The sequence below is a fragment of the Sparus aurata genome, chromosome 6, assembly GCF_900880675.1.
Source record: "Sparus aurata chromosome 6, fSpaAur1.1, whole genome shotgun sequence".
Lineage (NCBI taxonomy): Eukaryota > Metazoa > Chordata > Actinopteri > Spariformes > Sparidae > Sparus > Sparus aurata.
The window spans coordinates 17,909,052-17,932,674 of record NC_044192.1 but is presented as its reverse complement, the minus strand read 5'-3'; the positions used below and the strand labels follow the sequence as shown (position 1 = coordinate 17,932,674).

The 23,623-nt window shown below is 43.1% G+C and overlaps 1 protein-coding gene across 3 annotated transcripts in view; it reads left to right on the top strand.

The window, feature by feature from the left end:
- The window catches only part of sema3fa (sema domain, immunoglobulin domain (Ig), short basic domain, secreted, (semaphorin) 3Fa), a 59,732-nt gene that overhangs the window by 22,705 nt on the left and 13,404 nt on the right, over nt 1–23,623 (top strand). For all 3 annotated transcript variants that reach the window (XM_030421217.1, XM_030421216.1, XM_030421218.1), the window contains exons 3-8: nt 13,703–13,863; nt 13,952–14,014; nt 16,911–17,030; nt 18,773–18,862; nt 20,071–20,164; nt 21,658–21,777. In XM_030421217.1, coding sequence (XP_030277077.1) covers nt 13,703–13,863; nt 13,952–14,014; nt 16,911–17,030; nt 18,773–18,862; nt 20,071–20,164; nt 21,658–21,777 — 648 coding nt within the window. The remainder of the gene's footprint in view (nt 1–13,702; nt 13,864–13,951; nt 14,015–16,910; nt 17,031–18,772; nt 18,863–20,070; nt 20,165–21,657; nt 21,778–23,623) is intronic.

The window sequence follows — 23,623 nt, the reverse complement described above, 5'->3', positions numbered from 1 at the left end:
AACCAAAGTAATGAACATACTGACCTGATAATTGTTCTAGAAGGGGAGGTAAGAGATCATATAAGTAATTACAATGAAATTACTGAATGAAATTTCATGCTAATCGATCCAGTAAGCAATGGGCCATTTCACTAAAATCACAAATGTGATGTGGTGGTGCCAGAGGAGAAGTCAGGGAAAGTCATTAGGATTCATCTTCTGGGAACCACGAATATCTGTGCAAAATGTTGTTCCAATCCCTCACATGTTGAGATATATCACTAGTATTGAGACAAGTCAGGGGATTGCCAAAATCATTAGGATTCATCCTCTGAAGAACACGAATATGCATACTAAATTTCATCTGTATAAGCCCAAGAGCCACGCTGCCTTCTTGTCAAATGTTCCATTTAGGACGTAGTTTCAGCTAGTTGGAGAAGTACATTGATGTCTTATGGTTATGCAAGCCTGCCTCAGTCTTTGTAGCTTAACTCCCTCTCACTGTTAACGGGGCACAAAGCCTGTCAGACAAACAAGTAGGTCCTCGCTGCAGGCCCAGACTCCCAACACGCCATCTGAGGACCATGCCACGCTGCTCAACAACCAGCCGCATTATCTGCTTGTCCCCTGCCTGTCATACGGCATTAGTGCACGAGGCTCGACCCGGGAACTGCTCTGACATGTACCTGGTCGGGGGTGACCCTGCCTTTGTCTGTCGGCGATGCGGGGTCAAGTGGGTGTATGCAGCAGCAAGGCATGCAGTGTTATGTGGACCGTGCAGATGGGCCTCTGGCACCCGCCCATTAGTGGCTTGTAGTATGATAACTCCACAGATGCTGTTGACCCCGGAGCTTGACTAGCTGCCCTTGCTGGCCATTTGGGACCGAAGGCAAGTTCATATTTACATCACAAACCTCTTATTGACTGCCTTGTTTCACACCTGATATAGGATAATGAGCCTAAAGGGCATTTTTTGAGCAATGCAGGACATCTAACAAATGTTAAATGTTCCATTAGCATTTAATCCAAAGGCTCCGGCTGAGCTTATTAAGGGCATTTCCACTCAAAGGTTTTAAACCAAGCTTTACATCTCTTCTTGAGTGACTTTGAATAGGCCAAAAAAACATTTTTTGCCTCTTGGCTCAGGGTAAAACAAGTTTTCCCGTCTCTCCAGGTGGCCTGGTAGTCCATGACACATCCCACAAAACATCCCCAACTCAGCTCCAGCGAGTGGCCTTTGTTGCTTGTCATCCTGTCTGTGTCTCCAGGGTGGCTGACAAAAACGCCACATGGTGTGGGTGGACAGAGGAGACAAAGTCATTCATTAAAATAACATAAATGCCATCCTCACTGGGAAGCAGCAGTGGAATGCCACGATGTGTCAGAGTTTTTGGTCGTTGTTTGAAAATCTCATCATGTCACATCCTCTTGAGTAATTTAGCTGAACGCTAGCTGAGAGAACCACATAACCACAGGCATTTTATTTTGTCAGCTTTTAAGAAGTTTGCTTAAAACTTGCACAACTCTTGGATGCAAACACAGCATTTGAATCTCATTAGATGTGTCTCTTAACACGCTTGTTTTGAGACAAGTCTAACTCTTTCTTCATGCTAGAGTTAAATACGTTTAACAGGTGAAGCACACGCCTGACAGTCATTGAAAAATACATCATCACTGCACTCATCGTGCACGCATTTCCCCCATCACCATGGCTGTTCCACCTGCGGCATGCCGGGTGTTAAAGAAAGGAGCTTGTGTTATCTCAAAGGGTTGATATGCGGACAGGGGCTAGTGGATGCTGGCAGGATCAGACAAGCTGAGGAACAGGAAAGGTGTCGGAGGAAGCTCAGCAATACTAAATCAAAATAGCACTAACCAGGCATAGAGAGGGAGATTTAAGATAGATGGGGATGCCATAATTTTTGGGTCTAGCTGCATGCATGATAACCTCTTTAAAGAATCCGCACAATGTTCTAGATGGTGCACAAGGCTGGCAGAAACAGGCTCAAACAATCTGAGGAGGCTGATGCAGGACGGGAAAGTGATGACTGATGTTGGGATGTTTGTCTCCTCATCACTCCTCACTGAGAGATAATTCAGTTTTATTTTGTTCAATAGAGGAAGCAGCGTTTTGGGTACTGGACGTCAGCCATGTCCTGTAGTAAAGGACATGAAATTATTTATATGAATGGTTGACTGAAATGTCCAAAAAAAATAAAGAGATTTTAACAGCTCCCTCAGTATCATGTGGTGTTTCAACCTCACTCCATCTTCACAGTGTTGGGACCGTAGAGATTATCCTGATCAGATGTATCACTGCCCTGAATAAGAAATGCATTGCTTCCACCACTCATCCAAGGACACAAGTCATCTGAATTAAAAGAAAACATCCATCATTTGTCATTGCATCGCCCATAATTTGTCAGTTCAACAGTTCTCTTATCTGACACCTTTATGGTTAATATAAGTTAAGGTTAGCAACAAAAGTTACTTAGTTAGGGTTAGGAAAACATTGTGTAATGCTTACAAGACCCAATTTATACTATTGCTATTTGTTCACCCATCCAAGCCACCTCGACTACCTCCCTATACTGATGCTGTGGCTTTATCATGTCTTATAACAAACATTTTTCTCCTTTTACTCCAGACAGGCAAGAATTGGGCTGGAGCACACCCAATAGCTGAAATTAGGGGGTCTACAGTAAAAATTTACAGTAAACCCATTTTTTGCAATGATCCTTCAATGTGGTTAACACATTTTTGACATTGATATGTAACAGAGGAAGGATACAAAAACTTCACAATCTAAAAAGACATCAGCGTACTGAAACAGGAAATTTCACTGGTAAAGTTTTCATACTGGCAAAAATCAGACAAGACATGCAGATACGATATATTTGCGATGGGCCTTATTGATATGACGTTAAATCAGTCAGGCTCTAGTTTTGGCATTTACTTGGAGGACTTTTAGTCCAGGGTGTCGAACTTAAATGCTACATTAGCACCGCACTAGCATAGCTAACACCCGTCCTACCCAAAAAATGGACTTTTTGCAAAAGTCTGTTAGAATCTGACCTATGCATCAAAAGCAATGAGGGAAACTCATATAACCGAGAATGTCTTGTATGTCTTATAGAATAATGCTTGTGCTCGTTAGAACCTTACATGTTGTCAACTGTGACACATAGATTCTTGATGCACGTGTGTCTGCTTACTGTAGCATGTGAATTTGGCAGTTTGTATATATGTTAACCACCAAGTGTTACTTCCTCATTACTTCCATGACTTTGATGAACTTCTCTCTCGTCTGTGTTTACTCCTGCTCTATACCTAAGCTGGCAGCTAACATCTCAATCAGTTTTTGTGTATTCGTGTCTGCGTGAGCTGTGGTTTTCGCTCCTCCAGCAGCAGTAGAGGGGATCTCAGCCCCTTTGTTGGCCGCCTGAAGCAGCTCTCTCAGAGCTCGACTCAGAGTTTCCATTGCTCTCTCCTGCCCACTTTGATAAATGGAAGTTCTTAGGCTCGCTGTCAGGCTCTTCTCCCCTCGGGACTTCTCCCTCTGTTCTCACTCCTCCACCACACCATTTGCTGTTGGGGGGGGGGGCGTAAAAATGACAGCAGGGAATATAGTGGATACTCGGTGCTGGACCGGAGAGTGGAACACCCAGAGAGGGTAGAGGTGGCTTTTGTCCCCAGTGGACTGCCAGTCAACACTTTGCAGCTAATGGTCTCTCTAAATTTACCTCCTAATTACCCCGCTCTTATTGCCCCCAGCTAGCAACACACTGGCCATGACCTTGATACACGAGGAAGCAAGAGGGCATGCTTAAAATGATCTTTTCTTCAGCACTGGTTAAAATCAGCCAGAGGAGAACTGATTTATTGTCATCTTGGCTCAGCAACTACGCACATTTTTAGCACTCCCAATCGAATAGTGGATTAGAAGAAATCCATAAAATAAGAATGAGCCGACTCCTCTGAGAAAGGCATTGTGTGTCTGGGTAAGTGTTAGCGCAGCTGACAGAGAGGGAGAGTATTTGTTCTGAGTGCCAGGTCAGAGGTCAGCCAGGGGGAGTAGGATTTTTCACTCATTCGCACCAGCTCCGTCTCATTATTCAGCCCTTTCCGTAATCCCTCTAACCTGCGTGTCACCACTGACCGCCGCCGCCAACCCCGACCAGCTCGCAGCAAGCACAAGCACGGCTACAACAACAAACACAGCTTCATCATCATTACAGCGGCTTGCAGCATCTGCACGGCCCCAATCCCACACACACAAACACTTGTGCATACAATGGCCAGCCACAGGCTCAGACAGCGCCTTTCGGGATAGAGCATTTTGTAAACAAAGTAAGGAACCAACCCGTGTTTTTCGTGTTCTCCAAAATCCAAGGATTAGAGTTGTGGAGGGAGAGAGCGAGGCAGACCTGCACATGGATTTCCTGAGAGGCTTTAATTACAGCTCAGCTTGAATATATGTCTAATTTTTCTTTGACATTTTGTTCCATTAAATGTAAAGTTGTGCTTAAGACTTCTAATTTTCATGCCACTTGAATGCATCCCACCATACTTTTATGTGTAACCAAGTGGAAAACATGCTTATAAAAACTAGATGAAAAGCTTTTGCTGTCACTTTGTGAAGCTGCAACAGCAGACGTTTCATGAGGTTTCATCTCAATCGATTCTACTTTTTAAACAGCTGCAGCTACAACACTGTTCCTCGCACCCTTTCAGACATTTCTAAGGAGGTGCATTTTTGCCCACTCTACTCAAACCATCCCACCCCAGTATCGTCATGACCACCCTGCTCTCCCCACACCCGGCCTGACCCCCTCAAAGATAATCCTGATTATGCTGAAGTGTGTGAGGAGGCCAGGGATGAGCTTTCACCTCGGACCCCTCATGTCCTTTAACCTTTCACCTGCAGCCCTGAGGGCAGCTGTCTGTGGCAGTGTGTGTTGAGGGAAAAAGCGCTGGTCATGTGAGTTATCTCAAGATTGTAGTAGTCACACTGCTTTGGGTTTGGCCGGGTCTTCACTGAATGTATATGTTTTGAATACATTTTCTTTGTTTCTTGACTGATAGTCCACCCTTTTGTGTGATAGGTGAAAGAAGTGGAAAGTCTTGCACTGCCCTTCTCTGCATGTAATCCCACTGTATCCTCCACTGATAATTACATATACACTACAACATGAACCTTAATGCAGGTGGGGTTTGCAGACCGGAGACAGTGGAATAAATGACCTTTCCTGCCAGTTGAACCAGAGATGCTCCTCTACTCCCTCGTGCTTTAATTAACCTTTCCTGTCATCCGAAACAGCAGAAATAGATTTTTTATAATCTCTCGCCTCCACGCAGGAAGTGAACTCACTACTTAAATCAATCTCTCCGCTGCTCTTGATTTGTGCAGTGGGAGACAGGTGTCCCTGATTTGATGTGAGGATCAGAGGGCTCTATTTCTATGTACGCACACACACATACACACACGTACGCAGTGTATCAGTGGCAGACGAGCGTGAAGAGCATCTGACTGACAGCATCCGGAAGCTCAGAGATAAGACGTAATCGGGTGCCAATTATTTGTCCTTGACAAGCACAGGTAAGCAGCAATCAGCTGCACTGACATGTGTTCTGAGTCAATAGTCCTGGCCCCAGTGGGTGGTGAGAGGCTGATTATGAGGTGCGGAACGGAGGCAAACACAAAGCTGCAACAGGTCGGGCTGATAAGGATTCCCACTGCCCACTTTTTCAGCCCCTCTCATGTCTGCAGTGACCTCTCCGTCCTGTGCACTTAGAAAGAGACACTGGACTCGGACACCCAGCAAGCACTGGGGATTTGCACTGAAAACAAACATACTTTTCATTGTTTATTGTATGCTTTTACAATAAGCAAAGTAATTCAGAAGACCCAACAGGTTTGTCAGTGCCAATGTGATCGCTCCAAAGAGAGTTTCCTCATCTGTAGAATTGGATATCGGCAAAAAATACTTATACAGATACCTTAATTTCGATATCAGTTCCTGAATAATACTTACTTTTGATACCAATTCTTTGAAATCCATTTTGTGAAAAGATGACTTTACACATACATGTGATGAGCCCCCTCTAAGGGCGTAACCTTTTGTTTGCGTGCCTTATTAGATCTACTCAACAAGCATGCTGTGTGCTTATTGGCTCACTGACACTGATAAGATTAATTCCTTTTTGGTATCGAATAACAAGACAGTTTCAATACTTGATAGTGTGCTATAAGAGTATCAAAGTTTAATACCCAGCCCTACTTCTCTGTCTCCTCTTTGACCAAGATCTGCTTGGGTTTAGACGACTTTAGCTTCTTGGAAACTGTTAAGGAAGGATTGGAATTATAGTTGAAGAAATCGTTTGACATTTTTGAAAATATGTATATGTATTGTTCCCTTTCTTGGCAAGAGTTAGATGCGTAGTGGGAATATGTGGGAAACAGCTAGTCTGGCTCTGTCCTAAGTTAAAAACTTTACCAACCAGAACTTCTGAACTTCATTAATTAACACTTTTTCATGTATTGTTAAGTCTTTACACAAACAGAAATGTCGAAATGACAAGTTGTTTTTATACGTGGAGTATATGTGCTATAATTTTTTGACAAACAGCGGCTAAGTGCAGCACCCTATAAAACCAAAACTTGTTTTTAGATTTCTGTTTGTGTAGTGATGAAACAAATAAGATACATTATGATATAAAGAGTCAATTAGTGAGCTGTAGAGGTTGTTGGATGTATTTTTTTTTAACATTTTGAGAGACCCAAGCTATTCGCTTCCCCTTCCAGCCATTTATGCTTAACTAAGCTAACTATCTCTTGGTTTTAGCTCTTTGGCTCCTTGCATGTTGAGAATGAAAAATGAGACTGTAGTCAACTGTTTTATGGTCTTCTAAAAAAAATAGTAAGACTTTTAAAACTCTCGCATCACTTTTGCAGGTTTTTAACTGTTGTTACAAATAACCTACGCTGTCTTTATTCGGTTTGGGACCTCCCCTTATATATAAGCTAAGTGTGTCCGTCACCTGATAAAGAGAATCCACAAAGGGACACCGTGCATGCATGACTGCAAACAAGCTGCAGCAAGGTGGGACCACACCTCTACTTTATGAGAATGTGAACATGAGTAGATTGGGGAATGCAGACAACATGCCGAGGATGCCTGGGCAGGTATGTGGGATTTTCTGCTGCCGGTATCCTCAGACCCCCCTGTTCTCTTTCACCTGTAATATACACACACACACACACACACACACACACACAGACACTGACGGGAAAGTAGAGGAGATCTGCAAAGCTGATAGTGGCACGGAAAGAAGTGTCTGGGGGTGTGTGGGAGCTGCATATTTCGTCATCTCTTTACAGATACAAAACACAGGTCCCTTATGTCCCTTTGAGGATGACCCAGGAAGGCCACACTGAGGTATGAAGCTTTGCCAAAAGGCTACATACCTTGGCTGCAGAACAGAGCAGAGTGACCACAGTGCAGAGGGATCACATCAACAGGTGGACAGACTACAGGATCAGTTTACCAGCAGATGTCATTCACATTCTGGGGCAGTTAGTAGGAACAGATTGGGTTTTATACAACAAGAAAGATCTTCAGCGAAACGACAACGATTCCACGTGCACAAGCTGAAAATAAAAAAGGAACATTTAGCTCAGTCTGCCTGTGTGTCTGGTAGTGATTACAAAGACCTTGCTGGGAAAGCCGGTGATATACACCAGATCCTGCGGCCTTTACAGACTCGTGCCCTATCATTGCTGAATTTACCAGCTTGTTATAAAGTCAGACGTTTGACACACAATGTCAAGGCTGTGTTTTGTTCCGTAACGTTTTTCTTGGCGTCGGAGGCATAGCCATTTAAGGCTTGGAGCTGCAGCACGCAAGAATGTGCCTCAGAAAATGAATTTGTGCTGACAATAGAGTGCGATGTGAGCACTTTGAGGTGGACAGTTATCATATCTGACTCCTTATCTCAACACGCCGCGGGCATTATTTCAAAGAAAATGTGTTTTAGCATGTCTCGTCTCACGCAGATGTAATATTTCTCCCGAGTGCAAGATTGCCACTACATTTTGAAAGATTAAAAATGGCAAGATGAATGGAGTTAATGTAGTGTAGAGCTATAATAGAGTCATTGTACTTCAGCTGAGGGGACGTGTAGTCTTTATGTAGGCTTTTAAACATGCTTTGGAATGGGTCCAGCGTGCTGTGGCGGCCCTGGTTATTCCTCCCATTACGTCCCATACATTATCTCCTTCACTGCAATTTTATACACTTCAGAGCTGCAAAAGCTGCTGATGGTGAGGCCATGCATGTGCACACAAGCCTTGCTCCTTATGTTGCCGGTGCAGTACAATTAGTTATCAGAAATATGCAGACCTCCATGAAAAGATTAAAGATGAGATATAATTTTCATCAAACACTGCCAGACATGTTTTTCCATTATGTGTCAGCGGTCTCTCTGTATCAGTTAGCTTTGGAAAAGTGAGGCTTAAACAGAGTGTTTTGATACGGTTGTTGAATGAAGTCGTCCAAACCAAAATTGGTATATAATTTGCGGCCCGTGCATTTTCAGAAACAAGATAATTAGTCTGTTTTGAAAGTGTGTCACTCAGTTTGTTTGGATGTAATTTAGAATCTGATTTGTGTATTTTAACTGCCAAAAAGGGGCTTTTATCAGTGATGTCATGGCTGCAAAACAATCCTCTCTGATCAAATGTTATCTTTTGGATTTTTTATTAGCATTCAGTTTTGATTAAGAGTTGACTTTGGCACTCGCTTGCTGCTATTTTTTCATGATATGCAGGTCATTCAGGTCATTTTCGTCAGGATGAAATTAAGGTTGGCTACAAGATAGTTATTGATCCAGTGAACCCTGAATTGAAGAGAGAGATGACAGGTCGCCAGAAACTCGCAGCCAGTCGGTGTTAACTGATAATCTGTACTGATGAATGTTTATTTGTAACTTACTAGGTTATCTGTCTGTTTGCCTGTCTGGTCCGTCTGTCTCTCCGCTCTTGGTGACCTACAGCCGCTGTCGGACTTTTGACAGCCAGTCACCGCTGCTCAGATGCCCCTGAGTGTGAATCTGAGCGCAGAGGTGATAAATGTGGGATGTCAGCTGGTGACATCTGGTGTCCCTGAAGCTCCAGTATTGTTCGACCGCTGGGCCTGACAGAGTGGCTTGCTGGCTGAGTTTGTGGCTGACAAGGATAGAAAACGAGTGGAGAGGAGTTTTTGGATGTTTTCTTTGTGTGTGTGTGTGTGTGTGTGTGTGTGTGTGTGTGTGTGTGCGCGTGTGTGTGTGTGTGTGTGTGTGTGTGTGTGTGTGTGTGTGTGTGTGTGTGTACTGTTTTTGCACAAGCTGTGGGGTGGTGATTCATCATCATGTTGCTGTCCCCACCTGCACCCTTGACTTACTTTACTGTACTTGTGCATGTGCTCAGCTCTGGGGCTAGCCAATATGGTTGAAATTCATAGTAATTCAAGTTATAATCCTTAACATGTCACTTCATGTTAATTTGGTGACATCCTTTATTACTGGTGGTAACACTAAGGCAGTTCAATACGAGAGTGACGCTTCTTCAACATCTGTTGCTTTAGAAAAAAAGAACAGAGAAAGGACTGGTGTTTCTATTTAGAGTGCAACCAAACAAAGAAAGACAAAATTAAAGAATGAATTCATTAATTGTCAGTTTTCTATCAGGCTATGAACAACCGTGATCTGATTTTATGTTGTGCACAGTACAAGTAGTTTTTAATACGTGAGCAAGACACAGAAAACGAGTTGAGTTGAACGAGGTGGTTACCTTGCTGAGGTTTGAAGCATGAGCTCCTTCTGGATTTGAAACACATCCATTGTCAAAACATGTTGAAAATGTCCATGTCATATTTTGTAGATGAATAAAAGCCACCTCACATAATGTGTTTGGTTTACATGAGCAATAACTCAAAACAGCTCAGACACAGTAAACACTGAGGCTGATAAGATTGAGATTAAATTACAGTAATGATAAATAAACAGTAATGCTGCATGCGTCTCTCCCTGTAGGCACTATGAACCCTGCTTAGGAATGCCAGACTCTGCCACTAACGATGAAAACCACTATAAAGAGAAGTAATAACAGAATTTAAATACATGAAACACCCTGTTGCAGCATGAAAAGTTGAACGACTCTTCCCAGCTCCCAGGAACTACCAGAACAAAGAGTTTTTGGCTGTTTAAAGGTTGATTTAAAATACATTTCCATCTAGCTCATTCACTTTAACCTGTTCGCCGGCAGCCCATCACATACAGGCACCACAGAGTGAAAGAGAGAGACATGAAGACACCTGGGGTTTGTGAACGATGGGTATTGGGGAAAAAATGCTGGCCAGAAATGACGTCAAAAATGGAGTTTGAGTTTATAAAACCATTCAAGATTGCAGCTTCAATTAGAATGGTCCTCAGAGCACATACCTCCACCGAAGCCCAATTTGAGTTGATTTAATTATTTATTTTTCAAGATCCATGCAATATTCCTAGAGATATTGATGAAAGTCTGCAAAAAGTCATGCAATGTAAAAGAAAGTGAGAAAAAAAACATGGAACTGTCCCTTTATCTAGATCTGCACCAAAAGTTAAAGGTATATTCCACCGTAAATTTAATCCATGGTCTAACACACCATGACACCGAGTAAGAGATCAAGTTTTCCGACTGCTAGCTTATGTAGTTTTAGCAACCTCAGAAAAGACTGCACAATAACAATACACTGCAGTCTATGCCTCCACCAAGAAACCGCCATCAAAAAGCCACTAATAGCCACAAATTATGCTCAGAACAGCACCAAACTTCAGCAACAGTACAAATAGGGACCCAGCACATAGTTCGAGGCATCAAACATCTGCTAGCTTTGCCGGATTTCTATTGAAAAGACAACACAACTCACCACTCTCCTGCAGCAGCTTGCTCGTTGTGGGGAAGCCCTGATGAGTCGATAACCGAGTGCAGTTAGAAATGCTCAATTCCGTTCTTTTCCCTGTCAGCTCTCGATAATAACTGTTATAAACTGGTAGGCAAGACACATGTGAACTTTGATTGCATTTCCATGGAGTCATCATCATACATTTTCATCCTTGAGCTGGGGAACTCTACCGCACTCGGTAATCGACTCATCACGCCAGAATATCCCTTTAATGAAATCTATTCTGGGTCGAGACCCATCCTCCATTCAAGTTTTGTGACAATCCGTTCAGTAGTTTTTGTGTAATCCTGCTGACGAACCAACCAACGAATGGACACAGGTGAAAACATGACCTCCTTGGCGAAGTTAGGTATAACTTAAAATTGATGTTCAGTTCAATTGAACAGAAAGAAAATACTCCCACTTAAACATATCTAATTTTCTTAGTATTACATTTTAAATTGGCTTTGAATCGTTAACTTTAATAGATCTGTTCAGAATCCTGTAAAATAATACCCCAATAAAGTCATAAAATCACAATATGTTTGAAAGTTCACAAATGCTCAGGCCTTTACAATTCTCCATCCAGGAGAGTGCAAACAAATAGTAAAGCTGTGTTCGGAGGCAACTTATGAGAATTACACGGGTGACAGCCATGTCTATTCCTATTAACTACCTTATCCAGCCCACTGCCCGCCGTGATGCTGCACCGTGACGGCAGTATTTCACAGTTCTTGAAGGAGCTCAGCGCACCAGCAGCTGAGGAGCTTTCTAAAAGAGGATTCAAGTCAGTATTTCAAGATGTCCTGTGCAGGTGGAAAACATCATGCTGCCTTTTATCTCCTGAAAAGTAACACGACATTTTGATTGCTCTCAGTCAAGAAAAAGCTGTTTCAGGGAGTGTCTCTCATTTCCAGTGTGTCTCAGACTTGGCTTGTGGGAACAGTAGGGCTGTTTGTCTGGTCCTGTTGAAGTGGAACATGAACAGGTCCTCTATCTGGTCCTCTAGTTTTCTCTGCAAATAGAACCAGCACAAGTGCCGACTCAACTTTCTCAAGCTCCACTTTCCCAAGCGGAGTTTGAAAGACAGCAAGAGAAAGAGAGAGACCTCCTATCAAATTCTCTAACAGCTTGGGAGGTAATGGGAGGACCGGGAGAAAAAGCTGCTTTCCGTTCACCAGATCTCCACTTATCTCCCCTCACACCCAGAGTGTAACTTAAACTCACACTCACGCACGGCAGCGATCTGCCCTGAGCAGTATGTGAGCCATTTGAGAGAAGTTTTATAGTTTCAACAGCGATACGGAGGGGAAGGATGTGGCCATGTTGTGCATGTGTGATACGATGTGAGACTAATAAGCCTGGGAGTGGTCGGCATCTCCTGCGCTGCAGCTGAAATGGAGAATTCACGAGAGGAGATTACAGTGAAGAACATCGTCTCCACAACAGCTCGATGGGGTCGAGGCTGCCAGAACCTGAACATTATCTGCCGTTTGGCTTTCTTGCAATGGAAGCCATGATACGTGACTGTAGCTCAGTGCACCAACAGCAGAGCAGTGTGGAAAAACAGGCCAAAATTAATGGTCGTTTAGAGTTATCCTGACACTTTTCTGTTGGCGTACGGCAGTGAGTGATTTATCGCTTGTCTGTTGCCGTTCAGTTCTGACTCTTGTGAGATTTACTGTATGCCTCCTTGCTTTTGTCAAACCTGTCATAACCAGATTTAGCCTCTCCAGAACCCCATAATGGCAGGATGTAATTGTAGAGCAGAAGAAGAAAGAAAAAAAAGAAAAAAGGACAAGCGGCTTCTGTAAATGAATTTTAGGAGAGTCTGAGGGAAGCTTTGGCGCGTCATTAGCATACTATCATGGCACCAACATTAGCATACTGTGTGTGTGTGTGTGTGTGTGTGTGTGTGTGTGTTGTGCTTGTATTGCTGCCTTTATGTGGACAAATTGTTGCTTTTCAACCGCACTGTGAGGATATTTCTGCTTTCTGAGGACATTTTGTCTGATTCACATACATTCAAAGGGCTGTTTAAGGGGATAATATTTGGTTTGAAGGTTCGGTTGGAGTTAAGCTAAGGATAGGCCTAACGGATGGGGTTCAGTATTTAGTTATGATGAAAAAGTTTAGGGAAAGGAGCAAGGGAATACATTAATGAACAATATCTGATTATTTTTGTTGTAATTATCCTCAGAATATGAAGAAATTTATCATTTTAAATAGATATCTTCTGTAGCGAACATGCTAACCAGCTAGCCTTCATGTCGCGTTCAAAATCTCCCATTTTAGTGTTGAAAACACCAACGCTACCTCAGTGCTCCAAGCTCACAGTCCAGACCGCTAGCTGCACAGCTAACTGAGCTAATTAGCTGACAGCAGACACAGTTAGCAACAATTAGCGGCTACTCTTTCGATATCACGCCCCTGTTTGCTTTGAGTATGAATTTAACAGGTGGCCAATTCATACATTTTGCACCTTTTAAGTTGCTGGCGGCCCTCATAAGTAATGCAAGATAAATGTGTGTGTGTGTGGTTTAGATTTGAAAAGTAAACAGAGACAAAATCACCTCTCGTGCAGAAAGAATGAAAGAGCATCTCGGTGCCAAAAATAAGCAGCCTACGCTCATCTCTCATGACCACGTCTGTGATTTGCGTTTTCCCAGTTTTATTGTGTGTTTTTCCTGCTACCCTATTACAGGCACAGCTTGAAGCAAACCATTTATTTCTCCTCTCTGTTTGCCTCCTCACAGAGTTGAAGTCTACCGGCACCGCTCACCACTTCTCCTTTCTGCTGAACTCCACCGACTATCGGATCCTTCGCATGGACGAGGACCACGACCGCATGTATGTGGGCAGCAAAGATTACATCCTCTCTCTGGATCTGCACGACATCAACAAGGAGCCGCTCATAGTAAGAAAAACGTCCCACACAAACAGTAAACTTGATTTAACCCCACACAAGTTTCCATCTAACCAGCTTGTTGATCTTTCTCGGTCAGATCCACTGGCCTGTCGCCCAGCAGAGGAAGACTGAATGTGTGCTGTCGGGGAAAGACACCAATGTGAGTATTTAAATAAAGCGATGTAAACTGAGGAGGGATGAAACAATTCAATTAGTGATAAACGCAGCCACTGACGGAGAATTAATTACTGATGCCTCTCTCTGTTTTTTATTATTGCAAATTGATCATATTTGAGGTTTTTAGAATGAGTTCACAGAGATGTCAGATTAGGCTCTCTGAGGTTCTGATTGACATAATCCAAAATCACAATCACATTACCTCAATGGTCTAAACAATCTGTACAGTGAATGACATCCTCTGGCCGTTGACCCTCGTTTCAAGTGAGGATGAACTTGCCATGTTGAGAAAAAAAACTTTTTAACAGGGAGATAAGATGAAAGAAACATGTTTTACAATGTTCTAACAGTTTATGGGCTAAAAAATTGCATGTCTTTACCTCAACACCGTCCTGTGGTCCAAAAAAAAATGTGAGGGACTATTCATAAGGACCTCAGAAAAGACACCTGCAGTGCTTGGAGAATCCAAGTGCGCCGAAATTATCGGAACCGACTGGGAAATTCACGTGGGCGCCCTCTCGAGCTGTCAATTATAAATGTTGGTACGTGAGTTGGCATGCTGACGTCATGTGATGCTAAAAACATGGAGGAGAAAAGTAAACACAGGGCTGATAGTATGAAACTAACTAATGTATCTTATGCCAACAAAGGTAAGAAAGGAAGTAGTGAAGCCTCTTTCCTGAGCATTTAGAGAACTCAGCCAGGTTTTATCACGGCTGCCACTAACCTGCAGGTTGTTTCACTCTGTTAGGAACCTTCCAAAGCAAACAAAGACAACTCGGCCGCAGCCCAAGTGCTGCAGGAGTGACAGGTTCCATGTACCAGTCGATAAAAGCACATCCGTATACCTTTGTCCGGCCTTTTTATTTGGCGATACTCTGGTGTTAAATTCACAGTGTTTTCAGTCCGTTTTTAACCACACTTTTAATTTGAATCTGGCACCGGGGTCGGCGGAGGACGTTTTAAAGCTCCTTCCAATGTGTGACTTGCTGTGAAGCTCTTATTTACCGTCTCTGGGTTCGCTGATTGCTGATTGCGTACAGCTGCCGCCAATTAAGCTCCAGCAGGAACTTGGAACCTGCGACGCTCGGTCGTCTTCAGCGAGAGCTGGAAACGTACTCACTAGCCTACATGTCTCGTACACATTAACTGATAATTCTATTTATTTTTAATCTTTTTTTGCGGGATAATTGTTTTTTCCCTGTGTTCTCCAGGCAGGCAGACAAGATGAATTAGCCACTGGAAGCTACAGGCCGCCCGTCTGAAGTGTTAATACGATTCAGACATTCAAACACAGCCACCGCCGGCTGCAGCCCCCGCAAGGAAACTCATCATTGAAATTCATACAAATAACAGATCCTTTGCTTTTGATTTTGTTCACACATTCTGACCCCCCTGAAACACACACACACACACACACACGTACACACTCATCTCTCCCATGTTAGGGGTGATGAGACTCTGGCTAATAACCCCGCTGTCCCCTGCTGGTAGAGAGTGCCGGCTGCTGTTTATCCAACTGGAATGTTCATTTATGCGTGCTCGGTGACCCGCGCCTCTCACCGCCTCTGGCTAACATCGTATCGGCCTCCGTGCGTTTGTGTGTGCGCGCACGCGCCTCATTGTGTGTGTGTGTGTGTGTGTATGTGTGTCAGAGGTGGACTTGAAATTTCATCACTAAAAATAAGAAATAAAATTGGCTACAGGGGGAGACGTCTCGGCAATCGCGAGCCACTCTTTAGGGAATGACAGATGATGACAATTCCAAAGCAATTCAGAGGGGATGTCAGTTCAGGCGGGAGGTCAAAGGCAATCATCCCCACTGTGCTCTCCGTGGGGGAGCACAACTGTGAATAACATGCACAGAAACACACATGCGCATAAACAAACACACACACGCACACACACAAAAACACATCCTCTCAAACCTCTGACTTGTGCATCTGTCGTGTTGCTAAGATCTGCCAAAATGGCTCATCCCCCATCCTGCATACAATCTTTTTGTTATGCTCGGTACATCCTTCTCTTTTTTCACCAGCTGTCACTAGCCGCCGACTTGACGGACAAATCTGAACAGATATCGTCGGCCTTTACATTTCTGTAGTTTTGATTTGGGGCGGATTGAGACCAGGAAGGCAGACAGCTGGTCATAAAAAAAAAAAAATTAAAAAAAAAACAGAGATTAGAAAGCTGCAGACCTCGAAAGCGCAGAGCTGTTTTTTAGCAGCAGCACCTCTTTGTCTGCGCTCCAAAAAGCAAAGCGTTGTTCTCGTCTGGATTCTCACAAATTTCAAATAAACCACATCGATAGGGAGGTTTTTTTAAAAAAAAAAAAAAAGCTTCACAGCAACAAGCATTTTTTTTTTGTCTTCCTCTAAAAATTTTTTTTTAAAAAACCCCTAATTTAATTTTAGATTTCTCTTTCCTTAGAAACCAAAATGTTCACTCAACAGTCGTGTTCGGTCTGACCAGAATGTTTTTTAACTCGTTAAGTCGAACAGAACAGTGAATTGGTTTTACCCTCAATCCCCACAGCACACACACTTCACAGCTCAGATGCTCTGCTTTTCTTGGTCTCTGCCGCACAGTTATATGGTGTTTGGAAACATTTTTCCCTCTGACAGTGTGGTCTGATGTGAAGCCCGGGCCAGGCCGACACACAGAGCCAGAGAAGAGAGCTGCCAAACACAAGCCAGCCAACAGCGGAAATGATAGATGGGATGGTTTAAAGCCAGGCAGAGGGGTTATTAACCATCAGTGGGGCATTATGTATTATGTAACCCTTTTTGTTCCACTGCATTTTCATGATCAGAAATCTTTTTCTTTTTTTCCTTTTTTTTTTTTAATCCTGCCGGGGTTTTGTTTTGTTCCCCCCTCAGGGTGAATGTGGAAACTTCATCCGCCTGATCGAGCCGTGGAACCGGACCCACCTGTATGTGTGTGGAACAGGCGCGTACAACCCCATCTGCACCTACGTGGACCGAGGACGCAGGTCACAGGTAACCAAAGACGCGGCCGGGCAGCCATGGAGACATTTTGACCTTCACTCTTCGCTTCTTTAAAGAACCGTATCTGTCAATCAATCTCGGGGTCAGAGACTCTCCTTCTGCTCCTGCTCCTCACTTTCCCGGCTTCTCTTCCATCATTTCTGCCTCTTGCTTTTTCATCGATTTTTGTTTCACGGTCTGGGAGACTCAAAGAAAAAAAAGCTCACGGCCAGTCGCTCTAGATCTCTATTATTATTGCAAAATTGCTGTTGGTGAGGTACCTGACTGCCGCCGCTTAGAGCTCGTTGAGGCACCAATCTTCTCTTACTGCTGGGAATAGCACATCGACAGTGTATCTGTAGCAAATACCTAGTAGTCCCCCCTCACCTGTTTACACACAGCAGAGCCTGTGGCCTGTCTTCCTCTCTGGCTGAGAGCCTCTGAAAGGCCATCATTACTGATGGAGCCTCTCATCCATCATCAGCCTTGTAGCTCACCCCTTCCTCCCTCCCTCCCTCCCTCCCTTCGTCCATCCCTTGCTCGCAACAGCACGACCGGCCACGCAGAGCCGCAGCAGCTGCCGGCCCCGGCTACAGTCCACACACTTGCATTCACCACGCTGCCTGTTTAGTCTCACTGTTGAAATGGAGGGTTCAGATTTCATTGTAAAGGTCAGTCCGCCTCTTGTCATTCAGCTTCTCCCCGAAGGCCCAAGTGCAATGTTGCTTCACACTGTAAAGATTTTCCTCAGATGTAAACAGAGAGCGATTGTTCGGAAAACTGTTCCACTTCGTACACGGAGGGCCTCACACGTTTTCAGTCCCACATTAATTCTCTTTAACTGCCTTACATCGGTGCAGTTTCAGGTTTCAGTTTGCGGATTTTTGGTTAACCTGTCGAGCCCTGCATCAAAAACCTACACATTTTTGGGAAAACTTAATAAAAGAAATGTTTAATTCCTGTATTTGTTTCAGGAGAAGACACTTCAGGTGAAGAGGGTAACATTTTTAACAAAAAAGAATATCACCATGAAACCTCCCCTGTGATTACTTAGACTAAGATAGGTTTCTTTTTCTTAAGTTTTCTAAAATTAAATCTTTAAATGCAAATTATGCATTATTCTATTAATTATTCACCAGCGTGCAAACTGCCGACAACCATAAAAAGACATTATGGATGTGTTTTTTTAGGAATAAAATGTTTTATTAATCAGGCTATGAATATATGAACAACCCCATCTGCAAAAACATTAACTATTATTTTTTTTTGCATTACATGTTTTCTTATATTAAATGTGTAAATGGGGATGATGGACTCTTCACCTGTCGTGTCTCCTCAGCTGTTTTATCCTTCACTTCATTTGATTCTGCTGGATGTAATTCATTTCTTAATTTGTTGCCTGTTTCGTTTCGTTGCATCTCCTCTCCTGTTTCATGGTTTATGCATGGGAGTCTGCAGCTGTGTTTGCATGACACTGAGTCTAATCCAACATGGTTACTAAATGATGAATGTCGCCCGCCGGGCTCTCTTCGCTCTTCTCTGACTTCCACTTTGACATTTTTCTCTCCGTTTTTTAGATTTGTTCGTCCCCGTCGAGTCTTTGTTTTGTTTTTTTCAGTCCTTCATTTTTGCACTTTTCCTTTTCCACCTCTTCTGTTTACATCCTGGGTGCCATCAGGTTAAATTCACTTTGTTCTGAGCTGTTGAATGTCGTAATGAGACGGCCCACTGTGCCGTGTCTGTGTATGTTTTAGGGCTCCCACTACCTACAGGCAGCCCAATCTGGAGGGAGAACGAGTCGGGCAGCAGACTACAGCGCTACGTCAGAGCCTTTGGAGGCGAAGGTGGGCTGAAGGGAGTTTTGTAAAGGAGTTTGGTGCCCACCTGGAGTACCTTTAGAGTTTCAGGTTTTCATAGATCAGGGAAACCTTTCCTTTCAAAATTTTACAGAGATATTTTTTTTTTTGTAAGATTTCTTCATCGGATTCTTACTTTGAAGAACATTTTCTGCTAATGTCGGAACTCGGAATGTTTTTTCCCATGACATCCTTCTTCTTTTTTTTTTTTTGTTTATACCTTCCACACTTGTTAGCACGGATGGAGCTTAGCAGCCAAAATTTGATGTCACACATTTTAAAACTGTTAACTATCAATCACTTTTTTCAACTTGAGGATTTTTTTGTTCTGATGATGTTTCAAACGTTAACAACACACATTCAAGGCGTCATTCCTAAACCTCAACAGAAGCATTGAAAGTAAAAAAAAAAAAAATAATCTTTTAGGTACTGACCTCATAACTGTGATCACGTGAACACTGTTTTTTTGGGGTTAAAATTCCGTTATAAAAGGTTTTCAGTCAAACACATGCAAAGTTGATTACGATTATTTTTCCCTGAGATGTTGATTTATGAGTCGTTCCAAATGGAGATTCAGTACATACACATAATTTTTGAGTTATATTTTATGCTGTTCCCTGAAAAAAAATTATTCAAAGAGGGGATAACAAGTGCAGCATTGACATTATTCTTCTTCCTCTCGCATATTTCCTACCTGTCAGACACCGTCAGCCCGCTTTGAAGTGCCCGACAAACCTCCATGTAGACGCACACCCAGTGTTGACACAGATGTTCAAGATGTCCTCTTGCACTGCGGAATAATGAATTCTTGTTTGAGCCACTAACATCAGACGCATGGTGGATGAGTTTTGGATTGCTCTCAGCATTTTCCTCCACCTCTCCATCTCACAGATAACTGGCTTTGTGTGCTTTTTTGTTCCCCTCAGCAGATCCAATAGTGCTGTGAGAGAGTCTGTTTTTCAGCGAGCTGTGGGGTCACAGCTCACTCCTCGCCATTGTTACCGTGCTTCTAAACCGATCGCGTTATTAGTTCGATGCTGCGGCTGCTAACATCCGCGTATACTCAAAGTGCCTTGTACACGCGGCATTCTAAGAACAACCGTCCCTAACATACAACACAGTACCTTGAACACAATGAATCCGCGTCCAAATGGAAGCAAGACGATTACTGATAATGTTTGTCCTGTTTCTTATAGGAATACATTTTCCGGCTCGAACCTGGTAAAGTGGATTCTGGAAAAGGAAAATGTCCTTATGACCCCAAACTTAACAGCGTCTCTGCTTTGATCAGTAAGTCCCTGCTTTTTCTTTTTTTTTCTTCTTAGATTGTTTACAGACAGCTTTAAATAGATACGTGTGGAAAACAAAGAAGTTCTGAAGTATTTGTAGAGTTTTAGGCTGTTCAGCTTCTGTGCACGCCTCAAAGGGATTGTATGTAACCACATTCATTCTGTAATTCTTTTGGTGGGGTTTGCCTAAAGTTCACCCCAAAATCAAAGAAAGGGGTTTATTTAACTATCTCTTACCGGTAGTGCTATTTATCCATCTTGATTGTTTTAATGCGAGTTGCAGAGTTTTAGAGATATCGGCCGTTGGTATGTCTGCCTTATCTCACATATAATGGAACTAGCTCAGCCTGCAGTGCTCAAAGCAGCAAAAAATATGAGCAGTTTCATGTAGGAACTACTTTCTTTCTACCTAATGACAGCAACCAACTGTGTTACTAAAGAAAATGCACATCTGCTCATGAAGGAACGACCTGTGACAGCAAAGTCACAAGTTTCTTGGAAAGAAAACCGTTTCTACATGCTCACAAAATCTTGAGAAATGGGTCGATGATATAGTTCTAGCTTTATCAATATGTTCTTTTGTCAGATTGATGTGTGCTCTCGCCCGTCCGTGGGTGGTCTTTTGTTGTCAGCAGCTTACAGGTGGTCAGACATCGCTGTTGATCATCAGTGACTTCTGCCCTGCGTGTGTGTGTGTGAGGTAGAGAGAGAAAGATAGAGAGACCCTCTGTTTTGCTTACTTCCAGCTGACCTGAACAAAACTGTAACCTCAAGAGAATCAGCTACAGGTCGTCTTAAGTAACTGACAGAGCAGCGACGCACCACACTGAGAACAACAGAGGAAGCTGGAATTCCCCTGGTTTAGACGCCAAGAGGTTGTTTTTTTTTACACCTACTGCCTCTTAGTTTACCCCCTTAAAATAGCACTACAGTAAATACTCTAGCCAGTAAAGACTCTTAAATGTAACCTTTTTATAGGCGGGGGAAAATGACCTTTTCTGACACCAGACGTGATGTGTCGGGGACTCATTTTGTCAAAACATCGCAGTGACAGGGGGGTGAAATTGAAGGGCTAAAATATCAATCTTTGATTGACCCGTAACCTCGACATCATAAATCCAGCTGTTCATTGAGACTGTGTAAATCCAGCTGTCTGATGAAATTACACTGACTGGCTTTGTGAATGTGATATGATTGCATTATAATTGAAAGGTCCCTTTTAAACCAAACATGACATTTTTCCTGGACCAGACTTCAGATCAGATTTTTCAAGCAGGATGTATTTTGGCACCATGCTCTGTTTTTTTTTTTAAATACAAAGAAATTATAATCCTCATGCAGCTGCTGTGCGTGCCACCGGTCTGACTTTGATTAAACCTGGAGGGACGATTCAACTTTAAGGAACTTAATTAAGTTTCAAACAAACGTCTACTGTACTTTAACCCGAAAATATTTCGCCCATGATGACTTCACCTTCCCTTGTTTGTCTGACAGATGGAGAGCTGTATGCAGGAGTCTACATTGATTTCATGGGAACAGACTCGGCAATCTTCCGTACGCTGGGGAAGCAGACAGCCATGAGGACTGATCAGTATAACTCCAGATGGTTAAACGGTAATGTCTCAGCTCACGGCTTGTTCTTCAGCCAGCATTATTTCTTCTACTCATCTCTTTCCAGGCCGGTTTTAATTTATTCCTCGGCTCCTGAAGAACACTGCTGTAATGTTTCACCTGCGGTAGCTTCCCATATGTTGCTTCAGCACTGTCCTTTCCTCAAGCCTTGTCCTCTAGGAACGAGATTGTTGATCTTTCCACCCTGCTCCACTTGACCACATGATCAGTTGAGTTGAAGCATTAAAAAAAAGCACTATGCTAATTGTTGACTGCGTGCCTGCAGAGCCTGAAAGCGAGGTCAGTAGTAGTGTAGTAACTGGGGGAAATGACTGAATGTCAATAATGACTCCGCTCTAATGAACCATGATTGCCACAGCGATATAAATGCTGGTCGGGGGGCTTTCGGTTGATGTTGCCAAACCAATCACGGCCTCCCCCAGTGTTGCTGGCTCCCAGATTTTCCTCTGACCCTGTTGCCCTGACAACAGTCCCCTGGTAGTGGTGCACTGAATCGGGACACCTGAGTCCTGCTAATCAGCCATGTGGAATCCCCTCCCCCCATTACATGGTTCCTGGTTACCCCCCTTCTCCTGATTTTGGTTTGTCCTCATTTGGGACCCTGGTCTGTCACAACGGGGAGGGGCACCCTGTGTTGTATGCCCAGTGATGACCCAGTAAGTCAGCCAGTGGGAGCGCGCGGTGATTCCATATTGGGCATTGTTACTGGGAAGAAATAAAGGGGTTGGGTTGGGGTTAGTTAAAGTGCCGTTCTGGGCCCCGGGCTACTATTATTTATGTTACAGCAGGGATCGTTCTCAATAGACCTCTTCCTCTGCCTCAGAGTTTGAATGATGTCTGTGGCTAAATACAAATCTTCACCATTTAGACTTTTAGACTGAGACCTCTTAGACCAGAATCGTACAAACTGTGACAATGTTCACTGTCATCACGTGAAGTTAGCGAGGGTCTAAGAGGCCATATAACTCACATGTCTCCATGGAGGCGACTTTAAGTTCCCATCTCAAAGTATTTTTCTTCAGGATCTACTGCTTTCAACAACAGTGAAAGGACAGGTTCACTTTTTTTTTCATGTCTGTCTTAAAACAAAAAGTGAGATATCAATATGGACTTTGAAATCGTTTTTGCTCACTATTATCGTTTCTCCTGTTTATATACTAGCTATTAATTTAAGTGCTGGGGGACTAAATCTGCAGACCTAGTTTCTTTTGCAAAAATACACATCCAAACCCAATGTAAGACTTCAGCGTTCTGACTCAGCCAGATTAATCACATATCTTCCAAATTTCCATTTCATTCTATTCTAAATAGAGTCTTTTTTAGTGAAAGATTCCCTGTGACTATTCCTCCACTTGCAGAGAAACAAAGACTTGGGAAATACAGAGACAAATTCAAACTAAAAAAGAAACTTTGGAAGACATCCCGTCTAACTGGGACTGCTGCAGCCTGTTATTAACCTCAGCTAAACTCCACAGTGATTTCTGCACTGAACACTGAACAACATAATTAACATTGGAAGCATGTAAAGAAAGCGTCTCGGTGGAGTCACTACAGATGGACAGGGTCAAAATGTTACCTGACTCACAGAAAGACAATTATTATTGCATTTGTATAACATAAATCAGAACACTGGATAAAGCCAGGTTCTTATTTCCTGTTGCATTTTGTTGACATAATGTAGTCAATGCTTCTTACACCGTTTTGGGTATCTTTTGTATGACTTGATTACTTGTTTGTAAGAAACTGACACTTCACATCAAAGACCTGCCGGGCATTCCTTTCTTTAACTTTGTCAGGGCAATCTCCACCACAAGTGGACTCCACAGAA